Source organism: Camelina sativa, chromosome 20 (assembly GCF_000633955.1).
Source record: "Camelina sativa cultivar DH55 chromosome 20, Cs, whole genome shotgun sequence".
Taxonomy (NCBI): domain Eukaryota; kingdom Viridiplantae; phylum Streptophyta; class Magnoliopsida; order Brassicales; family Brassicaceae; genus Camelina; species Camelina sativa.
Genome location: NC_025704.1, coordinates 4,279,731 through 4,299,974, shown reverse-complemented (window position 1 = coordinate 4,299,974; position 20,244 = coordinate 4,279,731). Strand labels below are relative to the sequence as shown.

Below are 20,244 nucleotides of genomic sequence, written 5' to 3'. Positions count from 1 at the left end.
AAAATAAAAAAAAAAAAAAAAAGACAGTTGTAATAAATGTTGGGTTTGACAAAGTCTGAAGATGAATAAGTCAAGCGAGTTTTTAAGATTTGAATAAGTAAACTCTGTTAGAGTCTGTTTCCGTTTTTTCATTCATGCAGTTTCTCTTTCAATTATTGTAAGGCTTCTATAAAAGCTTGAATTCTCTTTTGATTCTATATACGAAGTATTCAGATTTCAGACTATCCAAGCAAGTAAACTGTTCTGATTTCCTTTAATAAAACCGGGATTTAAGTTTAAGGTTGTATACCGGAGTAAACCGGGGAATTTTTTAATTGTATCCTTGACCATGTACTTACTGTAAAACCGGGTAGTATTGGAAGGTTTTACAGTAGGTATTTTTGTTTCATTATTAACAGATACACATACAATGTTTTTTTTTTTTTTTTTNTCAACATACATTTCTAACTTCTAAGTATAAATCTTAATTACTGACAAGAGCCAGCAGCTTGGGCTTTTTTGGAACCAAGGGAGCAAATAATTTTTTAGAAACTAGATAGTTTGAGGCAAATAATCGAGTTTACAAAAAAAAATGTCGAAAAAAAGAAGAAAAAAACCAAGTTTACAAAATAGAGACTAAACTCGGGAAATAACAAACACCGCCGTATGCCCCGAGTTTAGATGTGTAAGCAAATTCATAAGATTTGGTTTTGGGATCATGTGTTACCAATGCAACCCTAGTTTCACGATCATAGAACAATAACTTGTCCTCGTCCAAAACAGCTAGAGGTGCGAGTGCCTTCATGTGCCGCGGAAAGAGGGACGAAGTGATAGTGAGATCTATGGAATATACTTTCTTCCATGTCTTGTGGTCTGAATCATCCAACGACCAAATGACTTGGTTGGGCCATTTTTCCTCGGATACGCACAAACGACCCTTGAGGTTGCACATGACGATCTTGAATTCATTAGAGACATGGAGAAAGGGAGCTTTAGTCACGACTTGGAAAGTTTCGGTGTGAAGATCCAAAGACAAAACCATGGTTTCGCCCTCTTGCGAGGAGGCAGTGAACCAATGAAGAGACCCATCTACGTAAACAGGAGCTTGGGAGTGAAAAATCAGATGAGGGGACGCAGGGGCAAGGTACCTCCACGCGTTTGTGGCGCCGAAATCAAAAACTTCACAAGTAGTAGCCTCGTCGTTAAGGCCTAACTCAGCGGAGTTATACAACCAAACATGCTTGTATGTGCCACTTATTTTGTCTTTACCAAATCCAGGAGAAGGGTATGGTACTTCAACCCACTCGTCTCTCTCTTCGTTCTCGGCAGCGACTAGTTGATAGTTGCATCTAGGGATAGTTCGATGCCAGCGAGTGGTGGGATTGACGACGATACTGGGTAGTTCATAGAAGTGGTAGAGGCAGATCAGACCATCACAACTAGTACTGCAAACGTCGTATGACTTGTCCTCCCAAGGAGTAGGGATCTGAACAGAAAGTGATGACTGCACCACCAACGTTCTCATAGCTTCAAAGCTTGGATCCGGGTGGCGAACAGAAGGATCAGATAAGGACACAAAAAGCACAAGTGGATCTCTTGATTGGCCACGATGGTGTCTTTCTTGGAAAGAGGGGGTTGTTGATCTCCAGTGCTTCGATACAGACTTGAGGGTTTTAACATCAAGCCTCTTCATAATATGATTATGCTCTATCACATCGTGTGGTATCAACAACTCTTCCATACTTGTTGTCTCTGTCTCTGTCTGAACTCTGAAGTCAATAATATATATATGATTTGGTTTATGTTACTCCCATTCCAACTAGGAACCGGGAAAGACCAAAAAAAAAAATTAGATTTTTATTTTTTAATTTGAATTGTTACAAAACAAGGATTTGTAATTAAAGTCCGAATTGATTTTGTAAAAGTCTAATTTTTTTTTTTATGGAAGAGCTAAAGCGATTGGAGAAGTCTCAGAGTGTTGTATCAGCCATTACTTCTCACGGTTTGCTTTCTTCTTCTTCTTCTTCGTCCGATTCAGCTTCTTCTTCTCGCTTCCTCTCCAATCTCGTCCTTTTCCTGGTAAACGATATAAAAGGCCAAGTCTTTTCGAGTTTTTACACTCTTGAGATTGAGATTTCTCCTCCGTGAAAAGAATCTTTAATGTTTTCATTCTTCTTTCAAGGTACAACCATGCGACGATCTCGATATAGATTCGAAACTGGCTCTAGTCTCTGAATTCCTACCTAAAGTAAGTAAAGTTACAATTTTTTTTCTTGCTTTTTTTTTTTCTATGAACCCTAAGATTATACCACCACTTTCAAAGTGTGTTGCTTTCATTACGTTTAGATCTCAGGACCTTTCCTAGAAGAGATATCCAAGTCACTTGAGCTTGACGATGAAGCTGAACCAGTTAAAACAAGCTCAGGTTCTAGTACTTAATCCCCCTTTTTGTAGTTATTATCTTTCGTTTTAGTTGAGATACTCATGTCCCAAAGACATGTCAAATCGCTCTAATATTGTGGTTTTCTTAATGTGAACTTTGGGTGATTATTGTATTTCGATGCAGCAGAGTCCCAAAAGAGTAATGTGAAGAGGAGTGTCATGGACAATGTTCATCCTTGCACATCAGAGAAACACCAAGATGTTGTAGCAATGGTTGGGCTAGATGCAATGAAACGAGCAAACTCTACACTTGAGGATTTCGTAAGTTTTTTCAAGTCACTTGAGTCAATGTCAAGGTCACGTGAGTCAGGTTGTATCAGATCAACATCTCTGTCATGTGACATTGTCAATGCATTGCTATTCTCTGTCTTGACTGGTTGAGTTAGCTAATCAAAGATAACAGGATCAGGTTGTGTAGACATACGAATTAGGAAGATCAAGGAAGAATGAACTTGTTTTGTGAATTATGCAAGTGTTCTGTCTCATGATTTCTGAATTTTGTTGTGTTAACTGTCACATGTCCTGTTGCAGTCCAGGTCTTATTTCATGTTCCATCGGTTGGATATTAATGAACCACAGTCAATATTCAGATATTTACCCGTGCTTTCATTCACAGAGAGTTACATATATCAGGTAATGATATGATTTGTTCACTTCTGTTGTTTTCTTTGTTAAGTTAACGTGCAACTGCAACAATGACACTGTAAGCTGAATCTAAGAAATTCAGATCTTTGTTTCTGCAGATTGATGCTCTTAATGAGAAGATAGTGAGTGAATCAGCTTCAATTGATGGATGGAATGCTGAATCACGAGTTTTGTTTGAAGCTGATCCACTGAAGCCTCTTGAAGATGTGCTTGAACGTGAGGGTCTTTTGACACAAAGGTATTTCCTTGCTATAACTTCTCCTTTTCTTCTTACTGATTTATTAGGAAAAGATAAACATATACACTAATCATTTGTTAATTTGTTGCATGAATTAGAATACAACAAGAGTTCAAGTTAGGTGAAGAATATTGGGGGTTAGAAAGAAAGCTTTGTCATGCTCTTTCAAACAAAGACAAGGTGTCTGCTTCAGTTTATTGTTGTCAAACAAATGTGATGTTTGTTCTTTTGCAATACATTTGCTCATTGTTTCATCTGTTTATTTATAGATTTGTCTAGAAGATGTGATGAGAGCAATTCATTTGAAGTCTTTTGATTACCGGGTGTTGAATCTTCTGCTATATAAGCTGAGAGGAGAAGAGGTAATACATTTATGTAATCCACTTCCAGTATCTGATGCATATACGTAGATTGGAAATGTATATAACATATGTCTTCTCTTCTTTGTTTGGAAAAGCTGAATGAGTTGCATATGGACTTCTTGTCAATTTCAGAATTCCTGGTGGAAGTAGCAGATGATCTGTATGCTTCTTTTATAACCTCTCTATTTATTCCACAAACACAAAGCTTGAAATCTTTCAGAATCTGAGTGGTTTTCAACTTTTACTTTTGCAGGTTCGATTACGAGGTTAGGAAACCCTTGTAAGAACTCCCTAACGTCATCACGATCTCTACTGATCAGACTCGATCTGGTTTTCTTGTAGGACGATGTGCTTGAGAACAATTTCAATGTATTACGTATGTTTGTGGGAATGTTTGGCTCATCAAATGCCCCCACTGAACTGGTAAAAAGAAACGTTAGATACTGCAATCATTAAACGTTTCTCTCTGAAAAAATGTATCGAAAACTCATTGGTTTGTTCTCACAGGCGAAGCGGATATCTGAAGCTGAAGAGAAGTATGAAGAGATAATGAAATCCTTGGATCCACATTTGTCTTCAAAGTACCAAAGAAGATGTGAAGAAGCTACTAAAGAAGGTACCAAAACTTAGTTACAATATCTTTTCAAATTCGTTGTTATGGTTCTTGTTTAGACTTTAATCAAAAAAGGAGTTTTGATCAGGTGGGAAAACATCTGGTCATTCGCTGGGAACATGGAACATACCGGCGGTTATCTCCGACGAAGAAGCATACCGAGCTGCTGCTCAACGGTGAAGCCAAAAAAAAAAGACAGTTGTAATAAAACCGGGATTTAAGTTAAGGTTGTATACCGGAGTAAACCGAGGAATTTTTTTAATTGTATCCTTGACCGAGACAAGGAATAAGTGACGAAAACATTATTAGACCGTAGGATCTTTTCTGACTACATCTGAACCGTCTAAAGTACAAATAGGGTAGACGAGTTGTGACCGAAAGTATCAAAAGGAGACAAAACCCCTTGACTCTTTTATTATTGGATCATGTAATAAAAACATTTTCAGTTTTTTCTTTTTTGTATTTCTCCGGCGGTCTCGTTGTCGAAAGTGTGAAAGTCTTCTCTTTCTGAAGATTTTTTTTTTTTTATAACTTCAATTTATTTTCTGAAATAATAAATGTTATAAGAAAAATAAATGAAATGCGACAAATCAGGTAACGTGGAAAAGGATAGTCACTGATCGAATCACGCGGTTCCACGGAACGTTAGTTTCACAGCCTTCCTTTCGTGTATTGTTTATTTTCCAAGCTCTTCTTTATTTATATATATTGATTTGATTGATATTTTAATTCTTTTTACAAAACAAAAAAAAGGATATGTCCAAATTTCACGGGTTTAAAAAATATTCTCTGTTTTTTCTCTGATAAAATAAGCTTTTTGTGGTTTCTTTTATATTTTTATTTTCACTTGTTTAAATTTACTCGTTTATTACACTTTATATTTTCAAGAGGGTAATACCAAAAAGTCGATGATGGCAATAAATTGTAACCAAAATTCTCCAGTGTTTAATGATTCATCTAATGGTCCATGGACCATTCCAAAATTGTACTACTCCTTTCAATTATCGTGTCTATTCAAACACACTCAGCTAATTTGTAAAAAAAAAGTAATCATTCTAGTGGTTACTTGTACTGTACTTTTTTTATTCAAACCAAAAAAGAAGTATAAAAGAATCATTACTTTCAGAAGAACTAATATATTTCTAAAAATGATAAAAATGTCACATAAAGTACTAGATATACGAATAGTAAAATGTATTAAAAGAAGGAGAAAACGATACTGCGAAAAAAAAATTGTTGGAAAACAGCAGCAGAAAGAGACATGGATTATATAATACTCCAAGAAAGGGCACAGATGCTCTCTCACATTTATTTACATAGTAAGATTTGTTCAACTTATTTAATTGAATGCAGTCAAAAATGTGGCATCCTTCTACTTCTTCATTTATTGCTCTTGGTAAAATCTTTACCTCTTTTTCTCATTTTGTTCAATAATCAAACCTCAGTCAAACTTGTGATGTTTACTACTATTACTACTCAGTAATTTCCCTATTCGTTTTACTATTTTCTGATGATAAAAGGAAACCCCATTTTCCCTATTCGTTTACTATTTTCTCATGTTAAAAGGAAACCCCAATTTGATGTGTCAGTAAACTAGATACTTACCTGTGAAATAAATATGTCATTAAACTCTCTTTTTTTTTTATAACCATTGAACATTCCACTCAAACATTTGGATTATTGGGAAAGCTAGCTTTAGTAATGAGGTTTGGAACCATGAAGCATTTAAGTGTATACCAAAAAAGAAGCATATATATAACTCCAAACATCTTTGGTATTATCAAGCATGTTGGCATGTTGCAAGGCGATAATGTCTCTTAGTTCTTATAACCAACATTAACAAAATCCAACATACAAAATAGTGCATGTTTTTGTATCATCTAAAAAAGAACTGGTTAGAAAACTATAATGAACAATGCAAAGAAGGTATCCCAAAAACAAAAAGAAATGAGAAAAAAAAAAAGAATAAATGAAGAGAAAAGAGAAGAAAGATTTGAAGTGACACATAGAAAGAAGGCTACTCTTTCTGAGTCCTCTCCTCTCTGATATGTATCCTCCTATTCTGTCTCTCCCACTCTGTCTTGTTCCTTTCACTCTCCTTTTTCCTATTACTATTTTACCCTCCTCCTTCTCTCCCCTTATCTCTCTCTCTCTCTCCCCTTAACTCACTCATTTCACTTCTGATCCCAAACTCTTCCCTTCTACTTCATCTCTCTCTGTTTTTATTTTAAAAACAAAAACAAAGTCTTGAAATTTCAATAGACCCACATGAAGTTTCCTCCTGTATGGTAATTCTTGAATTCAAATTAAAAAAAATGTTTGCTATTTACAAACCTTCCTTCCTTCTTCTTCTTCTCCTTCTCATCACTCCACAAGTCTCATCCTTTCTTCAACCAGTCCAACCTCCGGATTCTCCTCAAGTAATCAAACCTATCTTTCTCTCAACTCAATTCCCCAATTCATATCATGTTTCTCATTTGATTTGATCTAAAGTTTTTTGATATATATTTTCAGGTAGCTTTGATTGAAGATAAAGCAAGATTAGGATCTACACCACCGAGCTGTCACAACAGATGCAACAACTGCCATCCTTGCATGGCTGTTCAAGTTCCCACTCTCCCTACTCGATCCCGGTTCACACGAGTTAACCCGTTTTCCGGTGGATTCGTACGACCTCCTCCTTCGTCTCTAACCACCGTTCTTGATCAGTACTCTAATTACAAGCCTATGGGATGGAAATGTCATTGCAATGGCCACTTTTATAATCCTTAAAAAAAATTCATCTCTCTGGTTTGTGATCTCCCCTCACCCCTTACTCTGTTTACTTTCTCTTTTTGTTCTTTCTAAAAAAGAAGTTTCTATAATTGATTTTGGATTTTTTTTTTTTGGGAAGCAGAGGTGTGTGTGTTCTTTGGATTCTTTGTAAATGTACGGCTCAATTTGTAAATAATCAAAAGTTCTATGATTATTTTGAAAATTTTCATTTTTGGAGAGACAAATATTACTACTAGCTGCCTGTAACTACTTTACTTGCGTCATTCATTTCTTTCAACATTGAATTAATCTTTCTTTTGATTCCTTAACGTTTGCATGTTCACAATTTACTTCATCAGCTTTTTTACAGCTTTATCTTGTTCTTTTTTTTTTTTTTTTTTTAAATTATTACTGACAGTACAGAACTATTTTATTAGGCTTCAAAATGTAATTATAAGTTATAATTTATTAGACTTCAGAGTTAAATTTTGGAAAGTACTGAATTTAGATTTGATTTGAATGGAACAATACACTGTCAAAATTGATTAATCAATTTTGTCTCACCTGCTTCACTGCCCTACACGTCACTGTTTAAGTCTCCTTCTCGTGAATCCTCTGTAGACCCTTTATCTGAGTAAAGCTTAACTTCGTACAATTATTTACATTACTTTTTTAAGTTTGCTTCTTTGTTTTATAGTTTCAAAATAATACTGTAGTTATCGATTAACAAAACAACTATATATGTGTATTTTTTTGTCTGTACTGTTAATAATGAAATAAAAATACCTATTTTAATCTTCACAATAACTTTAAACTTGAAGTGGTTTGTTTTATTGAAATATTTTATTTTATTAATGTAGCCAACAGTGAGTTTTTATTTTAATCGGACTTTTTAGTTTATTATGATTAGTTGATTACATTATTTAATCGGCGGCAATAGCAGAGAGAGTGTTTAAGAGTTGTTGAGGTTTGGAGAGCATCAGCATGTGATCTCCACCGTCGATCTCGTAGACTTTGGAGACGTTGAAATTATCAATCATCCAACGCATGAAATCGCAAGGAATGGCTTTGTCTTCACTACTCATTACGTAAACTCGTTTCACCGAACCATAACCATCCTCGCTAAACTTTTCTTTCTTTGGTAGATCCTCTTGGAAAAATGACCCTTGTCTATGCAACATTTTTGCCAGCTCGTAATCCTTCACATTAACAATTGATTAAATAAATCATCTCACTAGAATAACAACTCTTAGAACATAGTATCTCTAGCTAGATCTGGGACCAAATTGAGTTTGGATATAGATTTTGTTGTTTTGGCGTAACAAGTTGTGAGATTAGTCGGAATCGTACCTCAATAGGACAGTTTTGGTAAAGACGAGTCTTCATGAATTTTGGTCCCATCTTCATTAAACTCATTGTCCCATTCCTTGTTTGATGATAAGAAAACTCACAATCTTCCAAACCTCCAGGCAGCTCCATATACTTTATTATGATCAACCAAGCGAAGAATTATTTGCATGGTACGGTATTGAATTATAAAAATTACTAGTATATATCACAAAAGAACAATTTGTTATTTTATTGTAAACCTTATCTAGAACGTGAGAGGGGGAGTGGGTTGTGTCGGGCAAGAAGGCGTTGAGGAACACAAGAACCTTAATTTTTGCCGGATATATGTCGGCGGCGAGAGCAATGTTGATGCCTCCGAAGCTGGAACCAACCAGAATCACCTGTTCGTTCTCTGGAAGAGATTTGAGGGTTTCGATCAAAGGTTTGGAGTATTCTTCGAAGGTGTCGACGGCCTGGATTGGTCGTGGGTCGATCCCGGAGGCGGAGAGTTCAATAGCAGTGACACGGTGGCCGGCGGACTCAAGGAGAGGCTTGAGCTTGTACCAGATCCATGCTCCGTGAAAAGCGTTGTGAACTAACACGAAGTGATGTTTTCTCTCCATAAGTCTCTCGATCGACGTTTTTTTTTTTGGTGTGTTGGTTAGTTGTGAGTTCTTGCTTGATTTGAGAATAGTTTATATGACGTTTTTATATATTGTTGGATAAAGTTCATATGCGTTACGTATGTTATGACAATGATATATGTCGAGTCCTTTTATCAAGTTACGTATTATGTTGTGACAAAGACACATGTCGAGCTCATTGAAATAGAAAGAGAGGTCGTATTTGTTCATACAATCATACTTCGAGTTTCCTTCGGCTCGACTAAATATATCGTCAGTTGTGTATTGATGACGTAAAATGAGAACTCAAATAAGAACGGAGAACGAAACAGAGTATTTATTAATAAGCAGCGGAATAACAAAATGAAACAACGTTCACTGGAAACGCAGAATCATCATCTCATCTACAAGAGTTTCAAAGAGAGAATCTCCAGCAACAACGATGAGGAACAAAGATCACCAAACCTAGAACAGAAAACAACAATCAGATTTTGCATAATGAGAAATGTGAGCTAACAAGTGCTCTTATACTAAGCTAACAAACACTGTTAATTAACATTATTCGTTTGCCGTTACGTTGACATCGCTTTCCCATTTCCACCAGCTCACCATCACACGTGATTCACTTCTTCTTATCCAAACTTCACACGTACGGCTGCTACTCTCATTTGCTACATCAAAGCTCTCCTCCTTAGAGAACCTTGACCACAAGGTTCAGATGTAGAACTGTCCATGGAGCTTGACCTGCAACTAACAACTCCATTGTAACTTCTATTTGAATCAAAGATTTTTGTAAATGAACCTCCAGGATCCCAAACTTGACTGTCAAAATCCTGTGAAGATCGAGCCTTGCAATGATGCCACACTCGGTTACTTGCACCTCCAAAAAGCATATGAGTATTCAAAACCATTGCCATTTGTTGCAGTTCCACTAGGCATGTACCTACCCCCTTGACTAATAATGTATTCTCCACAAGAATTCGTTCTTCAAGTGTAAACTGTTGTAGGTCTTGTAAACTCTGTCTCTTCGACATTCTGCCCCACAGTCGTGACAATTGTGTTTGACTCAGCAACCTTGCAAACTCAAACGCCGTTCCCCTCCTCATTGCTTCAGTTTGAACACTAAAACTGATGAAGCTACTACACCCTCTTTGCAGGCGTGCTTCCTCTAAAATAACCTGCAATTTTGCACCCAGCCAACTGAAAATTACAGCAGATACTAGCTCATCTCCCTTGGTAGATATCTCTGGGTATCTTTGCAAATGGAACACTGCATTAATGGTCTGCATGAACACACCTGTCCTATCCATCTCGTGGTTCTGGTAATCGCTAAAGTGAACTTGTACACAATTAATCGGCCCCGTCCAATAAGCAGCAAAGCCTAGAGATATTGTTAACATCAAAATCCATTGTCTACGCCCACTTGCATAGTAATGAAGATTCCCTTGATCCTCTTCATCAAATTTGTATTTGAACATCCATGGTTTATGACATTTCTTGTGTCTCGTCTTACTCTGTAACCGGAGAAGTTTTGGATCAAATAAGTGGAGCGCAACACATTGAAAGTATGAGATTCTTGTTTGTTTGAAAACAAAAACCATCATCACATGGGATCCAATAATCTCTTCCACTCTAATTTCCATAACTGCAGTTGATGTTGACCTTTCTCTAACAACAATCTGCATCTCCCTCTTCAGTTCAATTACTCTCACTAGAACCAATGCTTGAAAACAATCAAAGCAGCCTTTGTTCGACACTTTCCTTTGCAGCAGAACAATGAGATAACTCAAGCACAACTTGAACTTCATTCTCCAACAATGCCACACAGAAAAGTACACTTTCATATCCTCTTGTGTAGAATATAAGTAGAGAAGAAGCCCGTTAGAAGTCCTCACTTGTATAACCAGCTTACTCACAACTTGTAACTCATGAAAGATGGCTTTATAGAGTAACGAAAGTGCTCTTACTATCTCGTTCTGAAGCTTCTTTGTTTCCGGAGAGAGCTGGAAACAATCTGTAGTAGGGGCAGTTCTGTACCTAGGGGTTATCAGATACAAAAACTCTACTAATGACATTGCATTAGCCAAATTCTCATGTAGGTTATTCCCTACTGAAGGTTCTGAGAGCATCTTCTCACTTGCTTGCTTATCTTGGTTTACCGGATTGCTACCATCCTGACCACCTTTACTGGTATTCAACTTCATAGTACCATCACGATGAGATTGCCAAGTGTAGCATCTAAAAGTTAAAAATCCAGACCTCATGACCTGATATAGAGCATGCGTCGATTCCCAAACATATCTGTTCTTGAAAGATGAAAACAATTGCACTTTGAAACCAAGATAACCAAGTAGCAACCTATGAACTCTCACATTGAACGCTTGTAACTTGATTCCTTGTAACTCAGCCAGTTGACACATATTCTTCAGGCGGGTATAATATGGGCTTACTCGCGTCTTATAGTCCCACCCACACATTTCTAACCCAATACATGCCTCTTGATTAAAACCAGAATACAAGTAACTCGTCTCATGAAGTTGCTTAATGATCATTCCTCCCCTAAGATTATAGTGTTCATGTTGGGGTAGAAGTCGCAGCAGCTTCATTTCTTTGTACTTAAACTTCCAGGACTTGATAGACAAACTCAGTTTCCTCCTTTCTTGTAATCTGCATTTTCTAAGAAGCATTTTCCCAAACACATGGTATGCATTGTTTTTGCCTTTTACACATTCAAAACCGGATTGAAGTTGTTCTATTCCCACCATTGCATATGCGAATAACAAATCCTCACCACCACTTAAAGAGCTGCTGTAGAATCGAAGGCCATGTTCCATTTTAGAGATAGGTACCTGGATTTGAGAAATCAATTCTTCCTTCACAATTGTCGAAATAGCCTTTGCCTTGTCTTCGTCTTGTACTAGTGGATCCTCAACTTCAGTCAATTCTGTTGCAACTTCAGTTTCAACCAATTCTTTATCATTAGGCGTTTGATCTTTATCACCACTTATCAATTCCCCATGCTCGATCAATTCTCCATGATTCAACGAATCTGTTTCACCGGCTTCAGATTTGAATTCAATTTTATCTTCAGGGAATTTGTCATCATCACCATCAACCATGAGAATCCCTAAGTTCTTGTGTTTCAAGTGGTGATCTGAGGTTTCTGGCTCTGCGCAGAACACACACAACCCCTTCGACCATCTCTCTTCAATCTCTTCCATCGATAAGCTCCGACGGATCTTCATCTTGCGATTTGAAGACGGAACTTTGATCTCCGCCACTGAATCCGAGGACACGATTGGCTCTGATACCATTGATGACGTAAAATGAGAACTCAAATAAGAACAGAGAACGAAACAGAGTATTTATTAATAAGCAGCGGAATAACAAAATGAAACAACGTTCACTGGAAACGCAGAATCATCATCTCATCTACAAGTGTCTCAAAGAGAGAATCTCCAGCAACAACGATGAGGAACAAAGATCACCAAACCCAGAATAGAAAACAACAATCAGATTTTGCATAATGAGAAATGTGAGCTAACAAGTGCTCTTATACTAAACTAACAAACACTGTTAATTAACATTATTCGTTTGCCGTTACGTTGACATTGCTTTCCCATTTCCACCAGCTCACTATCGCACATGATTCACTTCTTCTTATCCAAACTTCACACGTACGGCTGCTACTCTTATTTGCTACATCATGTGTTTAATAGATTTGACAACCTTCGGACTTTATAAATAAGGTAATTTTATACAACTAAAATACATCACGTTTTAGAACATTTTAAATATATTGTATATGAATAAAATACTGGTCCATTCTAATAATGGACTAACACATGTAAAATTTGGCTGTCGCCTGTCAGTATCGGCGATTAATGTTGTTGTGGTGAGAGATAAATCACCGTTGAATGCTTATTCTGGCGTGCTACATAAACTAGTCTCTTAAAACCACCGCGGCTGCGTTTTGCGTCATGGTTCCACCTTTGAGCCTAACCAAAACTGTAACTAGCCCATGGACCATCTAACAAAGTGAATTTTTGTTCAACAAAAATTCCATTAAATTAAATTACAAAGTTTTTGGTATTCCCTTCTAAAAGAACCATGATACACCCAACTAACTTATATTGGAAGAAATAAATCTACGGTATATTACTTGAACAAGTGCAGAACATCCGGGTCAAACTATAACATAAAAGATAATAAGCTTTAAAGCTAACGAACAAACAACTAAAACAAATATAATAAAGTAATGAAACCATAAAGATAGTGTGATCCACTAATAAGATAGACCACATGAAATGGCAGGAAACTGACCAAGATCGAATCAGTGGCTGCAAAACGACAAATTGTCACACTAAAATACAAAGATTTCTCGTTGTCTAACAAAGTGATTAGTGCGTCTTTTAATTTTGTCTCCTCATTATATATAGTATATAGCTATGTTGCATGGAAACTCTTTCTGAGGTATGTTTTCCGTTTCCGAAATGTTTCAAAAACGGAAACTTGCAGAAGCACGATTCCTAAAATTTTTTGTTTAAAAACACGATGGAAACTCTTTTTTAGCTTGGAAACTTAATAAATAAAATAATTTAAAATATATATTCATAATAAATATAATATATAATATTATTAGTGTTTTAAGTCAACTATTTAGTATTTATGTTTTGAATTTGTGTTGTTTCAAATATTCCTTTTGATATAGGTTTTAGTGTTTGGTATTTTATTATATATATATATATATATCCAGATATATATATACATGTTTCCAAAACGTTTCCATTTCTAAATTTTAGAAAAAAATCGTTTCTCGTTTCCAAAATATTTCGCTTCCGTGTATCCATTTCCGTTTCCATGCAACCTAGGTATGTAGTGCTTTACTAATTCATTGAGCTTTCCCTTATTTTTGTATGATTCGATGACCTTTCTTTTCATTAGTCCGCGAATGTAAAATCATAAATTAAAAAATCTTATGAAAAGACCATCCCTTATTATATATCCCTCACAAACACAACACAATTAAGACAAAATTAATATTAGAGAAGACTTGACGTTGGTCGTTGCCTCTTATCTTATTATTATTAGGTTTGGTGTTGGTGAGTGGTGTTTATTCACATTAGCTAAAATAAATCTTCGTAACAAAAAAAGTTGTAATTAATTAGCACATCGTTTTAAATAATGACACTCGAAAACATCATTATCAAAGTTCAATTAAACTAATTTATAATTACAAGTTGCACGCAAAAAAGCAGTTCCGTGGACCAAAACATGGAAATTTTTTTTTTTTTCTTTCCAGACAACAAAGGCCATTAGCGAGAGTGATAATTGCGATTTGCCAAACGCAAAAACAAAGTCTACAGAAGAATAAAATCGAAGAGACAAGCTTTTCACTTTCTCTTTTTTTTCTTCCTTTTCTCTGTTTTGTTCTCTCTTTGGTGTTTCTATTCCCCTGGACTGAATCTTTCCAGCAGCCAGAATTGTTTCCTTTTTTTTTTGGGATTTACTTCTTTGGGTACGAGGTTCTCTTCTTCGATTTCTTATGAAGTTTGACAAGATTGGTCACTGATCATGTTCTGGGGGAATTGAGCATGTTATAACCAAGAATCCGTTTGACTCTTTTTTTCTATGTAAAGTCTCAACCTTTTCAAATAGTGGACTTTTTTTTTTTTATCCTTATACCTAATATGAATACCGGAAAGACTTATTTTTTTCAGCTAATTTTGGTTGAATTTAGAATATTTTTGATTCACAGCTTCTCTCTGTTATGTGTCAGATCCAGTTTAAGTAAGAAAAAAAGTTTTTTTTTTTTGTTTGGTCTAATGTTATTAAATGTGTGTCTTGTAGATGGAACCAGCTCAGTTTAATGAGATGAGATGAGATGTTCAGCTTGCATAAGATGGCTTTGGCTTTTACTCTGTTGGTTTTTGCCTGCTTATGCTCGTTTGTGTCTTCAGATGCTCAAGGTGATGCCTTTTCTTACTTACTAACTCCTCTGTTCTCTCATTTCTTAGCCTTTCTTGGGTAGATTTCTGAGCTTGTCAGGTTCCTTTATACATTTATGAGATTAACTCTCTGATTCTTTGCTTTTCTGTTTCAGGGGATGCACTGTTTGCGTTGAGGATCTCGTTACGTGCATTGCCAAATCAGCTAAGTGACTGGAACCAGAATCAAGTTAATCCTTGCACTTGGTCCCAAGTTATTTGTGATGACAAAAACTTGGTTACTTCTATGTAAGTTTTAATGATGACTCTGAATTTAGTTAATGTTGGTTTCCAAGTGAGTGTGGGAGATGATTTATATTCATGGCATTTGTGGTTTGCAGTACGTTGTCAGACATGAATTTCTCTGGAACCTTGTCTTCAAGATTAGGAGTGCTAGAAAATCTCAAGACTCTGTAAGTGTCCTAGATTTAACCTCTCTTTTTGTATGATATCTCCTAGAAGATGTAGAACTTATTTTTTCGTCGTTGTTTTTGTATATAGTACTTTAAAGGGAAATGGGATTACGGGTGAAATACCAGAAGACTTTGGAAATCTGACTAGCTTGACCAGTTTGGATTTGGAGGACAATCAGCTAACTGGTCGTATACCTTCCACTATTGGTAATCTCAAGAAACTTCAGTTCTTGTAAGTAGTTCTGCCTCCTAACGCTGTTAAATCTTGGACATGTTTTAAAACATACATAGATAAGGATCACTCATGTTTTTGTTCACCGTGTATGGGCTAAACAGGACCTTGAGTAGAAACAAACTGAATGGGATTATTCCGGAGTCACTCACGGGTCTTCCAAACCTGTTAAATCTGTATGTTACTTTTCTCCTTGTATGCTTATCATCTTTTGTTGGAAGTATTTTCGTCCTAATTCTAGTGTTTGAAACTACGTTTGTAGGCTTCTTGATTCCAATAGTCTCACTGGCCAGATTCCTCAACGTCTATTTGAGATCCCAAAATACAAGTATGTTTGACTACTTCAGGTTAAATCTGAAATTTTCATTTCTTTAGCTGTAATCTGATCTGGTTCTAATCGCCTATAGTTTCACGTCAAACAACTTGAATTGTGGTGGTCGTCAACCTCACCCTTGTGTATCTGAGGTTGCCCATTCAGGTAACTACATTACTTACCGCAGTTTCTTAGTTTTCAACTGATTCAAAAGTGTGTGAGAATTCTAGATCTGCTTGAAACATTTAATCTATGGTGATAGGTGGTTCAAGCAAGCCAAAAACTGGCATTATTGCTGGAGTTGTTGCCGGAGTTACAGTTATTCTCTTTGGAATCTTGTTGTTTCTGTTCTGCAAGGATAGGCATAAAGGATATAGACGTGATGTGTTTGTGGATGTTGCAGGTCTGTAATATACGTACAGGGAAACCTTTCTTATGCATTGATATGCACATTTGTGGAAGAAAGAGTTTATAATCTTCAAACTTTACTATTGTTTCAGGTGAAGTGGACAGGAGAATTGCATTTGGGCAGTTAAAAAGATTTGCATGGAGAGAGCTCCAATTGGCAACAGATAACTTCAGCGAAAAGAATGTGCTCGGACAAGGAGGGTTTGGGAAAGTTTACAAAGGAGTGCTTCCGGATAACACCAAAGTTGCTGTGAAGAGGTTAACGGATTTTGAAAGTCCTGGTGGAGATGCTGCATTCCAGAGAGAAGTGGAGATGATAAGTGTAGCTGTTCATAGGAATCTACTGCGTCTTATAGGTTTCTGCACCACTCAAACAGAACGCCTTTTGGTTTATCCCTTCATGCAGAACCTAAGTCTTGCACATCGTCTCAGAGAGCTTAAAGCTGGCGACCCGGTTCTGGATTGGGAGACGAGGAAACGGATTGCCTTAGGAGCAGCGCGTGGTTTTGAGTATCTTCACGAACATTGCAATCCGAAGATCATACATCGTGATGTGAAAGCAGCAAACGTGTTACTAGATGAAGATTTTGAAGCAGTGGTTGGTGATTTCGGTTTAGCCAAGTTAGTAGATGTTAGAAGGACTAATGTGACAACTCAAGTTCGAGGAACGATGGGTCACATTGCACCAGAATATCTATCCACAGGGAAATCATCAGAGAGAACGGATGTTTTCGGGTATGGAATTATGCTTCTTGAGCTCGTTACAGGACAACGCGCAATTGACTTTTCTCGTTTGGAGGAAGAAGATGATGTCTTGTTACTTGACCACGTATGTATGATCGAATAATCCCACATTAAAACAGCTTCTCTCAAGCTTTATATACCATAATCTTTTTGGTGTTTTTTGTATTGGACAGGTGAAGAAACTGGAAAGAGAGAAGAGATTGGGAGCAATTGTAGATAAGAATTTGGATGGGGAGTATATAAAAGAAGAAGTAGAGATGATGATACAAGTGGCTTTGCTTTGTACACAAGGTTCACCTGAAGACCGACCAGTGATGTCGGAAGTTGTAAGGATGTTAGAAGGAGAAGGGCTAGCGGAGAGATGGGAAGAGTGGCAAAACGTGGAAGTGACGAGACGTCATGAGTTCGAGCGGTTGCAGAGGAGATTTGATTGGGGTGAAGACTCTATGCATAACCAAGATGCCATTGAGTTATCAGGTGGACGATGACTAAACCTCAAAATCTTGATTTTACTTGTAAAGTTGCCAACTTCACATTTTTTTCTTTTGTTCTTCAGTGAAGTAAGAGTAAGATCAAGTGTATAAATCTTGTTTTGTTGTTTCACGATGTATCTTTGAACTTAGAATAAAATCCTCCTGTGAATGAAAAAGAACATTTGATGTTTTTGTTGACTTTTTCGTTGACCGCAAGAAACCTTTTTTGTCGTCTTTATATTGTCAGGCCTTATTACATAGTTGTCTTTTATATGGGCCTATTAATGGATCTTTTGGGCCTATTTATCTATCCGAAGTTGTCCCAATTTTGGTTTTGTTGCCAACTCTTATTTATAATTTTTTTAAATATATATATTTTTTTTTCCTCAAAGATCAATTTATTAATATTAACAAACGTCATTACATAAAGCTTCCAATAACCAAAACGGCTTTTGAACAGAGTTAACATAATAAACATTGTTTGTACATCCATGCTTTGCTAAAACATTTGCTACATTATTTGCTTTTCGCTTTGTAAAAGTAAGGAAACATCTCTTAAACGTGATCTCCACAGACCAACATCTTTTAAAATATATTTATTCACACAAAATATATACATATTTGTATTCTAACATAAAAGCTTATATTTGTGTATAAAAACAATTTGTTATTTTAGTTTCTAACAAATTGAGTTATATACATAACATAGAGTAAAAAATAAACATGTTTTAGTCATTCCTAAATTGAGTTAGATAATTAAAAATGTCCAAGAATAGTACATTGAATATGAATAACCAGATAATTAATAACATATATTAGATTAAGACCCGTGCACTAGCACGAGTTGAAATTCATTTTATTTATATTGTATTTTTTATATAAAATATAATTTATGTGATTGTTTTTAAATTTTTTTTTGGATAAAACATTATGCAATATAATCATATGCTAAACACCTATTTTTTAAGTTTTGTAGTGTTAATGATTCTAGATAAGTACATGTGCTATAACACTAGTTAAAATTTTTTTTATTTTTTATACAAAATTTTGTATATTTTATATTTTAAAATAAAAATTTAATATGTTGTATTAGTTTATGTATGTGCAGTTATTTCAACAATGTATATTCTACATTATATCTTGAATGTTATTATAAGACATAATTTTGTAAATTTGTTTTTTTAAAAGCGAGTTATTATATTATGAGTAATTTAATATATTGTAATACTTTTTATTTTAATATATTTGGTTTCTTGAAATTATTTCATATTGTAGTAACATATTATTGATATTGCTATAACAAATCAATTTAGAGTGTTTATAGTTTCTAGCTTTTATATAAGTTTCAATATTTTTAAATATTTCAAAATAATTTATTTAAAGTTTATTATATTATATAAAATAATAAAATTCAACTAAAAATATGAAATTGAATTTAAATATTCACATTTTGACTTGTTACTCAGTAATTTTTTAATTCAATAGATATTATTTTAGAAAAATAATGTTACTAAAGCTTGAATATTTTATAGATTGAACAATTTATATTTATTTTTAAAAATTCAATTTATGGTATATCCGGAAATAAAACTATTTTTATTTATAATAAATAATATGAGAATTTATTTGTCTCACAAAATAGACTCATATATAAAAATGAGAAGTTAAGTATAATGATAATTAACAAATTATAATATTAAGTTAGATATCAAAGAATTTTATTTGATAAATAATTTAATAAAAGAAATTAATATGGTAAGTTAGATGATATCAAATGATTGTTTAGAATATTATCTTTAAGATTTTTGGAAACAACGTGCTCTAATAATAAAATCTTCCAAAAATATATTAAGGATGCATCCACTGTTTAACTTGTAACCAATTAATTTATCAATTAATCTATAACTTATTTGTAACTAACTTATTAAAATTATATAGTCTATAAAACAATTTTGTGTTCTTTAGTTTTATTATAAAGGAGATTATTCATTATTATAAAGGGGATTATTCATTGACAAAAAAAAAATCCAAACATGATCTACTCGGATACGGCTGAGAGTAGAATACGGGAATACGCTAATAGCACAAGATCTTTTGCCCAAGAAGGCAAGCCTCAATTTTAAGAGTCAATTCAACTTTTAACAAAGATTATTAAAAAAAACATGATTCAAAGAATGATTTGATTTTGAAACCTAAAGAGAGATCACTTTATCTGACTGACATCACATACTTTCTTCGTCTATAAATTAGTAGTATATAATATAATGTCTACTTGGCATTTTTATATAATAGTTAGCCAGCCGATCACATGTGCTTTCTTCACTTCTTCCATTATTTGATCTTTGGCAATCAAATCAATCAACCTTCAAACTCCATGAATGATAATGAAACAACTCGCTCTTAAATGCATGGTCTTCATATGTAACATATTTAAACTCTACTTATACTACCCTCTAACTTTAATTTGTTTAATTTTCTGTTTAATTCAATTACTTTAGCAAAAAAGTAGAGACACTCACAAACTGCTCTTTGATTTTTGTGTGTGTTTCATTAACAAAATAACAATTTGTCTATTAGTTGTCTTTTTGTTGTTGTTGTTATGACATCTATATTCATGAATGATACGAATTATTATCAAAACCCTAATTATTGAATAACATACAAACTAATACCTACAAGTGATCTCCAC

The 20,244-nt window shown here is 34.9% G+C and overlaps 6 protein-coding genes across 8 annotated transcripts in view; 4 read left to right on the top strand and 2 right to left on the bottom strand.

Moving 5' to 3' along the window:
• LOC104772190 overlaps window positions 1-172 on the top strand; it is a 4,583-nt gene extending 4,411 nt beyond the window's left edge. Inside the window, exon 12 of the mRNA XM_010496832.2 lies at window positions 141-172. Coding sequence (XP_010495134.1) covers window positions 141-172 — 32 coding nt within the window. The remainder of the gene's footprint in view (window positions 1-140) is intronic.
• On the bottom strand, window positions 602-1,793 carry LOC104772189 (F-box protein At5g10340-like). The gene is made up of 2 exons (XM_010496831.1): window positions 1,788-1,793; window positions 602-1,741 (listed from the first exon to the last, which is right to left on the bottom strand). Exons 1-2 carry the CDS (start codon window positions 1,791-1,793, stop codon window positions 602-604), a joined length of 1,146 nt encoding a protein of 381 aa, XP_010495133.1.
• LOC104769236 lies at window positions 1,820-4,728 on the top strand. Of its 3 annotated transcripts, none has more exons than XM_010493396.2 (13): window positions 1,820-2,058; window positions 2,162-2,227; window positions 2,326-2,404; window positions 2,549-2,682; window positions 2,953-3,054; window positions 3,165-3,304; window positions 3,403-3,484; window positions 3,574-3,666; window positions 3,762-3,826; window positions 3,920-3,932; window positions 4,009-4,089; window positions 4,174-4,282; window positions 4,368-4,728. In XM_010493396.2, exons 1-13 carry the CDS (start codon window positions 1,921-1,923, stop codon window positions 4,457-4,459), a joined length of 1,194 nt encoding a protein of 397 aa, XP_010491698.1. In that variant the 5' UTR covers window positions 1,820-1,920; the 3' UTR covers window positions 4,460-4,728. The 3 variants fall into 3 exon arrangements, with proteins under 3 accessions (XP_010491698.1, XP_019097269.1, XP_019097268.1); XM_019241724.1 differs by having other exon boundaries at window positions 1,970-2,058; window positions 2,333-2,404; window positions 4,368-4,473; XM_019241723.1 differs by having other exon boundaries at window positions 1,970-2,058; window positions 2,303-2,404; window positions 4,368-4,473.
• On the top strand, window positions 6,303-7,256 carry LOC104769235 (EPIDERMAL PATTERNING FACTOR-like protein 1). Its single transcript, XM_010493395.2, has 2 exons — window positions 6,303-6,699; window positions 6,794-7,256. The coding sequence occupies exons 1-2, from the start codon at window positions 6,565-6,567 to the stop codon at window positions 7,049-7,051; spliced, it is 393 nt and encodes a 130-aa protein (XP_010491697.1). The 5' UTR covers window positions 6,303-6,564; the 3' UTR covers window positions 7,052-7,256.
• Window positions 7,872-9,101, bottom strand: LOC104769234 (alpha-hydroxynitrile lyase-like). The gene is made up of 3 exons (XM_010493393.2): window positions 8,623-9,101; window positions 8,384-8,515; window positions 7,872-8,232 (listed from the first exon to the last, which is right to left on the bottom strand). Exons 1-3 carry the CDS (start codon window positions 8,983-8,985, stop codon window positions 7,957-7,959), a joined length of 771 nt encoding a protein of 256 aa, XP_010491695.1. The 5' UTR covers window positions 8,986-9,101; the 3' UTR covers window positions 7,872-7,956.
• On the top strand, window positions 14,246-17,755 carry LOC104769233 (probable LRR receptor-like serine/threonine-protein kinase At5g10290). Its single transcript, XM_010493392.2, has 11 exons — window positions 14,246-14,618; window positions 14,836-14,954; window positions 15,089-15,221; window positions 15,314-15,385; window positions 15,474-15,617; window positions 15,722-15,793; window positions 15,880-15,945; window positions 16,025-16,095; window positions 16,193-16,333; window positions 16,431-17,167; window positions 17,256-17,755. Exons 2-11 carry the CDS (start codon window positions 14,870-14,872, stop codon window positions 17,568-17,570), a joined length of 1,836 nt encoding a protein of 611 aa, XP_010491694.1. The 5' UTR covers window positions 14,246-14,618; window positions 14,836-14,869; the 3' UTR covers window positions 17,571-17,755.